This window comes from Condylostylus longicornis, unplaced genomic scaffold (assembly GCF_029603195.1).
Source record: "Condylostylus longicornis isolate FDR11 unplaced genomic scaffold, ASM2960319v2 ptg000024l, whole genome shotgun sequence".
Classification (NCBI taxonomy): domain Eukaryota; kingdom Metazoa; phylum Arthropoda; class Insecta; order Diptera; family Dolichopodidae; genus Condylostylus; species Condylostylus longicornis.
The window spans coordinates 983,036-992,063 of NW_026577993.1; the positions used below are offsets into that span (position 1 = coordinate 983,036).

A 9,028-nucleotide genomic window follows, 5' to 3' on the forward strand; every position below is an offset into this window, starting at 1 on the left:
ATTATACACACAATGAAAAGTAATGTTTACTTAAAGAAGCCAAAAACTGTTTTTTTTAATACAAAAAGTGCAGTCATTCTATATGGGTTTATATATGAATTACGCATTATATAAATATTTCCTATTACATTTTAAGAATGTATACGTATGTACATATATGTACGAAATATGTTCGTATATGAATGTATGTTATGTATATATACATAAACTACTTTAATGTACAAGTATTACTTTATATTACTTTAACTTTAACTTTAATATTACTAACGTAGTTTTAAGAAAAATAGAATAAAAGTTTTATTTTTTATATAAATTAATTGTCTAGCTAATAAAAAAAGTGAAAATAATTTATTTTATGCATTTACTATTTTTCTTTTAACTAAAAAATGTTTTGTTACCTGTAATTTTTCACTCTAGTTTACAAGAACATGAAATTTAATTTTGTTATTATTTAAATGAAATAAAGTTATTTTTTATACATTTTATATTTAATCGTTTTCATTTTTCAAACATTTCTTAACAAAAAGTACGATGATCAATTTTTAATACACCGTATGTTTGTATTAGTAAATTGTATATTGCCAAGTCTTATATAAAGATGTCTGTGATATACATATAACCAAAATTCAGTCATAAGAAGAACCTGGCTGAAGTTTTTGTTGCTTAGAACCATAGCTTGAGTTTTAAGTTGAATTGAAAAGTTTTAAATAAACAATAAATTAATACCTCTATTGTATATGTGAAAAATAATCAATGTCATACCTAAACCAATCTTAATGATAACATGCCGAATGCGAAAATTTTTCTTTTGTTCTTGTCTTTTCTTTGAAGTCCGCGCAAAATATAAACACTTTTTTTAGATATCATGAAAGATAAGTTTAAAATATCGGTGGTAAAGAAATTAAAAAAAACAACGTGAAGATATTTATGTTTAATTCAATTGTGTGTTGTGTATATTAAAGTATAAGAAGAGCTTCAATTTCAAGAAATTTTCAGTTTTATTTAAAACTTTATGACGATTTCTAAATTAATAAATAAAAATTGGAATAAAATTTTAGAAAAAGTTTTAGAAGAGAATTTGATAATATGTGGAAATATTGGATGCTCGTATTTTTTATATCGATTCCATCAAATAACATAGAAGGTGCCAATATAGGTGAACCAAATGTTGGACAATGGGTATCTGTATATCTCTGTTCTAATTAAACATTTATTTAATTTTTATTCAATACTTGTTCAAGATATGCAAAGGCAGACTTCATGGTGATCATATTCCCCATCCTGAGGACTGTCATGCATATTTCGTTTGTGACCGTGATTCACCAAAAGTTGTCATCTGCCATGGTAATTTACATTACGATGCTAGACAAAAAGTTTGCAATTGGCCTGAAGCAGCAAATTGCACTTTAGGGAACGTAAGTATTTTATTAAATTTATTCATTTCTTATAAAAATTCTTTAAAAACCTTTATTTAGTATCCTCAATATTGGGAGTCTTCACCAAGGCCTGTTGTTTCAACAATATTTCCAGAAACAGAAGGAAAAAACCACGAAATATATTCGACAACTGACCATTCTTTTAAAACGAATATTTCTACAAAAAAAATTAGAAGTATTGCAATCGAAACAAAATCTAAAACAACAGCTGCAGCAAGTACGACAAATTGCAATACAACGCCGAATTTCAAAATAACAACAATGAAACCAAAAAATTCTTCAATCGGGTCAACCGATGAAGACGGTAGAAATGTGGACCCCATGAAAACTTATGATCCCAAAAAAGTGCAATGCTTGTACAATGGAGTGTACTTTTTACCACACCCAGGTCAATGCCAAAAATATTTTATTTGTGCTAATCATGTAATGTATCTGCATAGTTGCGGAATTGATGCAAATTGGAACTACAAAGCTGAACGTTGCGATTACAAACAGCTTGCACAATGCTATTTTGACGAAAACAGTTCCTTTAAAAGTACAACTAAACGCAGGCGTGTTACACAAAAAACTCCTCCAATAAAAACTACTAAAAATTCTGAAACAACCTCGCTTCTTACAACCATTATAAAAGATTTTATACCTGAATGTCCGACAGATCGGCAACGATTCATTGCACATCCAACAAATTGTACACAATACTTTATTTGCATACATGGTAAGGCTGCTTTAACAAGTTGTCCAGATGGATTATGGTGGGATGAGTACGATCAATGGTGTGGCTATCCGGAATCTAGTTATTGCAGAGCAGCAAACTAAATTAAGTGTAATTCAACTAGCCATCGTTTAAATTATAATCACCTATCATGAAAAGCAACGCATGATATCTTATGATGAAATAAGCTATTCAATATGAAAATAAAAATTAAATATGGCATATCGATAACAGAAAATAAAATACAAAAATTGATATTACCCGTTTTAAATTTATAATGTAGGATTATTTTACTTCAAGTAAAAGAAATGAAGTAACCGGATATAATATGTATGTCCGGGTTTGTCTCGTGTATTGTACAGTGTACATATTAAAAGTGTATCGCTTATCCCTTTTGTAGTTCTTAGTTTGATTTTGTTTAACATATTTTTCGCATATTTCTAAAGAAAGTAGCAATGAAAATAACTGTCGATTAGTCAACTAACTCTGCCAAAAATTAGATTTAATCATAATAATACCCCGAATTTAAAATGGAATATTAGAACTACCGTGTTTAAAGTTTTAAGTACAAAACTCGGTGTCAGATGCTAAGCAAGTGTTAAAATATGTAATTAATATGTCTACTATAGTTGATCTGTATAAACAATTAAAATTCAAAAATTACTCTTACGACAGGCGCCACGGTCACGGTGCAATAACATATGCCTTCTCATCGTATGTGGAGTTAGAGAAACGGATAATCAGGGTCCCATGAAACGTTTCGAACAAAAACCCGAGTAGGAAATTTTCTTCCCCGGAAAGAAAAGCAATTTCTTTGGTACCTCCAAGAGACGTGTGCAACAGAAACAGCATATTCCCATATAAGACACCAAAATAGGAAAAGAAGAGGCTGGAAAAGCTGAGGGTCTACGAAGCAATCGTTACGAACAATCGTCACACAGTTAAACTTCAGGTATCTTTAAAAACCTTTAAAAAAGAGGTAGATGAAGGGTCATGTTAAAAAAAGGTATTTGGTAACATTCCTCAACAATATTCAAAAAATGTCACTTATCTGTAAGCGGTGGTACCTCAACGTAACTGTTGAGGTACCTGCTTAAGGTTTGCACTTCAACGAGAAACTATCCGAGGTCCAAATGGGGAAAATAATTTCTACCATCAACGAGATGGACCAGGCCGCTAACGGATGGAGTTTCGTCATGAGCAACAGTCAACGCACCAGATATAGGATTATTAAGCCCTTGGGATGGATGCAACAATGTTGGATGGCGAAAATGTAGCCAAATTTGTGTAATATATTCTGAAGAATTTCTTCCGAATCCGATATTCTGAAGAAGCACAGAACTACCAACAATAAATGAAACAAGCAACATAGATAAGAAAGAAAAGGCGATAACAAAAGTAAACAAGATAGGGCTAAAGAAAATACCTTAGTCTTGTACAGTTCTTTTGATACTATCATCTACATCACTGGTTACAATAATAATGCATTTCCAATTCATAGGAGATTTTACTTTGTAATACAATAAATATATACTGACATACTAACATTTTACTCTGTATTCTCATTTTAAATAAAAAATACATACAAAATTTATGACTATGTATGTAAGCAAATAACTCATTTTCCGCATTTAGAAAAAATGTTTTGCATTTTATTTAATATCACACTTTTTTTACAAAATATTATCATACAAATATATGATATGTACATATACATATTTATTTATAAATGTGCAAACCCTTTTGCAATTCATTAAAAACCAAACACACATACGAACATTATAATATGTACATACAAGTAATAATTCAACTCATAATAACTCATAATGATCTGTTGATTTAAAAACAAAATTTTGTTTTTTTTTTAAATAAATCAATAAACATCAAAGAACATTGGATAAAATCAAAGACGTTAAAAATTCAAAATACAGTTTTTAAAATCTTTTAGATAATCAAAAAGTAAACATTGCGAAGACGTTGCAGCACTCTTTCTAGCAACGTAATCTAAAAGTAATGACCAACATTAACTGAACATTGCGATAATGTTTGATAAATTGATAATATTCGTGTAAATTTTTTTATTGTTTCAAATTTTCATGTCCATCCGTGAAATTTCATTGCAAAGCCTTTTTTTAATTTAAAATAAATGGCTTATTATATAGATTTTTATATTTAAATTTAAATGGTTGATAAATTAGATTTTGTTAATAACTAGAATGTTTGAGGCGCCAGAGGCATCTGTCTCCGGCAATTACGACATCGAAAGACGAATTTTTTGAAGTAATTTTTCCTGGTTATTTAATCGATTTTCTTATTCAACAACACATTATCATATATTTTAAAAATTTAAATAATTCAAAAAACAACAATACATTGTGTATTGCAACATCTTAAAAAGTTAGTACATAAAAAAATTTACCACACAAGTGAAAGCTCCTGTATTAAAGTCCCTCTATCACAAGTGAAATTCTTAAATGAAAAGAAACTAAATATGTAATTAAATAGCTTTAAAATATTAGGTATGTATTTTCTTCTACAGAAGAAATTAAACCTGTTTTTCCAGTTATTCAACTTTAAAAAAAATTTGATATTTTAAAAATATTCATATAATAAAGTTATTTTTGTGCTCACCGTTGGGCATGGGCTGATTCATTGGGACTCAACATGTTAAAGTTATGTGCATAAATACATATATAATGCAATGAAGAAAGGAAAATTAAAAAATAGATTTGCTAATAAATCGTTTACTTGCAAAATAAAAACTTGCATCCATATACCAACAGTAATCAATCATTTAGTAATAATTCGATATGAACATGAACTTAAATTGTGCAAAATACTTGCAGTTCTGTATGTCATGGCGTTTTACTCTTACACCTGTATAATATATTTGGTACGAATATCACGCTCTGCAAAAATACATTCTTATTGAACTACAATATTCGTCACATGTACATTATATTCTATATAAATGGAAAACTAAACGACAGCGGCGGACGATTTTAAACTACTATACTGCAACGAAGCGGCAAAATCAAGTGTCAGTATTTTGCATATAAAACCGATGATGTCCAAAAAAACGGTATTTAAGCATCAACGGCAAACTCCACTGCGGTAATTTCCCTTCATTCTAGCCAGCCCCATTTATATAACATATTATCTTTAAAAATTTTAACTCTTGTTCTGTTTTCAACTTAAATTTTACTAACATGTTATAATATCGTACTTTGCAAAAATTACCAAAAAATGTAAAATGGAACATAATTGTAACAGATATCTAAGTTATTGCCTAATAATGTAGTTACAGCATGTTCATGATTTTTGTTTTACTTTCTATCATGTTGTTTTACTTACATTATTTACCTAATATGTATGAGAATGTTTAAAAATTTTATGTTCACCTAATCTGCAAGCGAATTGAATGCTATTTACTATACACATGTAAGCATAACCATGCATATCACATAAATTTTTTTTTATTCTAACATAAAATAAACACAAGTGCATGAAATTAACGCAAAACCATTTTGGCTGCCAAAGTTCATAAATTACAACAACAATAAAAAAAGTAACATAATTATTTCACTTTATTCTCTTCTTTAAGTGTTCATTCATGCACTAATTTCTCTGTTAATTTAATTTAGTTTGCAAAAACCTACTATGTATAGTATAACTATACATTATAAAAATTAATAATTATTATACAATGTCCACATGTAATCCTTTACGCTGTATATTAAGCTAAAGTTTGTTCAACTTATGAGAATATGAAAATAAAACGAAAATTAATAAGTTGCGCAGAAAATCGTACAGAATTTAGAATACATAATACTAACTTTTTCGTTTTCTTTTTGTCTTTGTCTGCAAATTGTTTTTTTCGTTTTCTTTTTGTGTGTTATTTTTTCTGCAAGCGTTGGTTATGAGTTGGGTTATGTGAAAAAGTTTATCATATTACAGTGAAATATTGTGGTTTGGACCAATCGGCACTAAGAGTTATGGATAGTAACCCAAGCCTCAAATTCATTTGTGATGACTGCATTCAGTGTATTCAGAATGTGGGAAATATCTGTCAGAGTATGGAGCGTAGTGTAACAAAAAATTCGGAGTACCTCAAAGAATACAAATAGGAATTCTAAAGTGCACTCAAGAACAATAAAATAGAAGTTAAAGAACTTCTACAAGCGATCGAGCTTTGTTATATAGAAAGATTAGAAAGCATATCTAAAGAACAAGAAAAGGAAATGGAAAAAATAAAACCAACAACGATAATGATGTTGATGTGCGCAATATTATTTTGAATGATGGTAGTAATGGAAATTTCAATGTTGTAAATGCTAACTAGCGATGAATAATACAAGTAAGACTACCAAAGAAATTTTAAAAAGTATTCTAATTGGATACAAAGCGAAACATTGAACTCAGGCATTGAAACAAAAGTACATTTGCTACATCTCAGAATATAAAACTAACAAATTGAAAAACTAACTGACTTAGTAAGGGTTCGTAATGTTTATATTCAAAATCATGAACAAATTGGTATCTCGCAAAAAGAAGTGCTTAATGATTTGAAGACCTATAAAAGCCACATGGTAAATAAATATAGAGAACATCTACAAAGAACAAGACTGCGTTGCACAATTATATGAAACGTATGATTTTTCAACAAAATAATTTAGATTTAGAGTTTGATATAAGTTATAGTGATAGTTTTGACTTAAATTGTTATAGTGTATTTGAATCTTTCTCTGATACTAACATGTTTTTTATTGTACACCAAAATGTAAGAAGCCTAAGACAAAATTTTGATTTATTGCTAGTGCATTTTCGAATGCCATATAGCCAATTTGATTTAATGATTTGGCCATAAATCAATATCTTATTATCAATTGCCAAATTGGACTTACGGTCTAAGAGCCAATAATTTTCTCTATATTTATTTTCTAATTCTATTTGTTTCTTCTTTATATGCTCTTTCCACCTTAGATTGACATCTAAAATCATACCTAGGTATTTTGCTGGGTTATGGATCGTTACGTTCGTTCCATTTAAGTTAATTTGTGGTGGATTCACTATTTTCGGATAGGTAAAGTTTATATGAACCGATTTTGCTTCACTCAACTTCATTTTCCAATCCCCAGTCCACCGGCTTATTTTGTTTCTTGCCTCCTGTAATTTTTTTGTCGAATCGTCAATGTTCGCTCCTAATGCCAATATTGTGGCAAATCACTCGTGTAAAGCAGGTACAACGTTTGGCCCAATATACTGCATTGACGCACACCTGCTTTTATTTCTCTTACCGTGGAGTATTCAACGTCTTGTTTAATTCTTAATAATCTATCAGCTAAGTAAGATTCCAAAATAACTTAACCTTTGTGCTATACCTTGTCGAATGCCTGTGCTACGTCTAAGAATATAGAGGAGCATATTTCTTTATGTTCCAAGCTTTTTTCTATAATATTCGTTATTCTATGGACCTGCTCTATTGTAGAATGGTTTCTTCTAAAACCAAATTGATGGTTCGGTATGAGGCCCCTATTTTCTATTATTGGCTTCAATCTCCTTAATAGCAGCTTGTGAAAAAGCTTAGACATCATTGGTAATCATTGGTAACAGTGAAATGAGCCTGTAAGACTTTGTTTCCCTCAAAGATTTTTCGGGTTTCGACAACAAAGTTACTTCCGCGACTTTCCAAGCACAAGGAACATACCCAAAATCCATAACTGCATTCATGATTTTCGTCAATTGTTCCATGTAATCTGTATGTTTGGTATTATAGTCACCCCCTATTAGATATCTCTGTCCATGTCTGTACAGGAGATCTTTAAAAGTATTTTTCTTAATGCTGAAATTTGGTGGACAGTATACAGCACCAAAACTAAAGTCCTGTTAAGTTGATTTAATTTTTATCGAAATAAGCTGAATTTCAGCTGTTTCTATCTTCACTTCTTCATTATGTTCTATACTTTCTTTTATTAGTATTGCACTACCTCCTCTTGGCTGATTGCTGGGATGTACCTCTTTATAGCAATCATAGCCTTTTATTTTAAGATCCGTATAATATGTCAAATGAGCCTCCGACAGCAAACAAATATCTACATTTCTCATGATACACCTGAGTGTATCTATTTTCTAATTTAATAATCTTTTAGAGATCTCATCAATTTTAATCAACATACTATGCATCATTTGAATAATGTCTGCGTCAGTTCTTTTTATTTGTGGGATTTGTTCCTCGGGTTCCTTCTTTTCCTTATATTCTGCTTTGCTTTGAAGCGCTTGTGAATACGATACTCCCTTTAACACCTTGCTAGATGTCATTATTCTGGCTATTTTTGAAGCTCTTTGCTCAATAAATTTAACTTGATTTTGTTTGGTTTTATTCTTTTTTAATCTTCTTTTTTGCAATTCTTTTGCAAACAAACAACCTCGATAGGTACCAGGATGTGCCTCATTGCAGTTCGCATATTTGGGCTGAAAATTATCCTATTTCTTGTTGCACCCTGCTGTCATATGATTACCAGCACATTTTACACATCTAGCCTCTCTTTGGCAAAACTTTTGTGTGTGTCCAAATCTCTGGCATCTCTTGCATTGCGGAATGGATTTGCTGCTTCTAAGAGCTTCAATTTTTACTTTCATGTGCTGTAAGTATTCTATTTTATATATCTTGGTTATCTCTTCCAAATGGTCAAAAGATAACATAAAGAGCGGAAGTTTTACTGAAATATATTTTCCATTTTCTTTTTTCCTTTTGATTTTATTTACAATATCTACACATTTCAAGCCTTTGCTAATGAGCTCTTTTTTTATATCTTCTGGCTCACACGGTGAACGGAGATTTCTAGCCATAACTTTAACTGGCCTTGGCAGTTTATTCTCA

General features: G+C 30.2%; 1 protein-coding gene across 1 annotated transcript; it reads left to right on the forward strand.

The window, feature by feature from the left end:
• The first annotated feature begins 991 nt into the window (after nt 1-991).
• On the forward strand, nt 992-2,301 carry LOC129607007 (probable chitinase 10). The gene is made up of 3 exons (XM_055517693.1): nt 992-1,179; nt 1,242-1,415; nt 1,476-2,301. Exons 1-3 carry the CDS (start codon nt 1,087-1,089, stop codon nt 2,250-2,252), a joined length of 1,044 nt encoding a protein of 347 aa, XP_055373668.1. The 5' UTR covers nt 992-1,086; the 3' UTR covers nt 2,253-2,301.
• The last annotated feature ends 6,727 nt before the right edge of the window (nt 2,302-9,028 follow it).

Bases quoted from the DNA above. Each gene is read 5' to 3' on its own strand.
- LOC129607007 (XM_055517693.1), top strand. From the start codon at position 1,087: ATGTGGAAATATTGGATGCTCGTATTTTTTATATCGATTCCATCAAAT. The intron at 1,180-1,241 runs GTATCTGTATAT...TACTTGTTCAAG, and splicing joins AACCAAATGTTGGACAATGG to ATATGCAAAGGCAGACTTCA. The intron at 1,416-1,475 runs GTAAGTATTTTA...ACCTTTATTTAG, and splicing joins CAAATTGCACTTTAGGGAAC to TATCCTCAATATTGGGAGTC.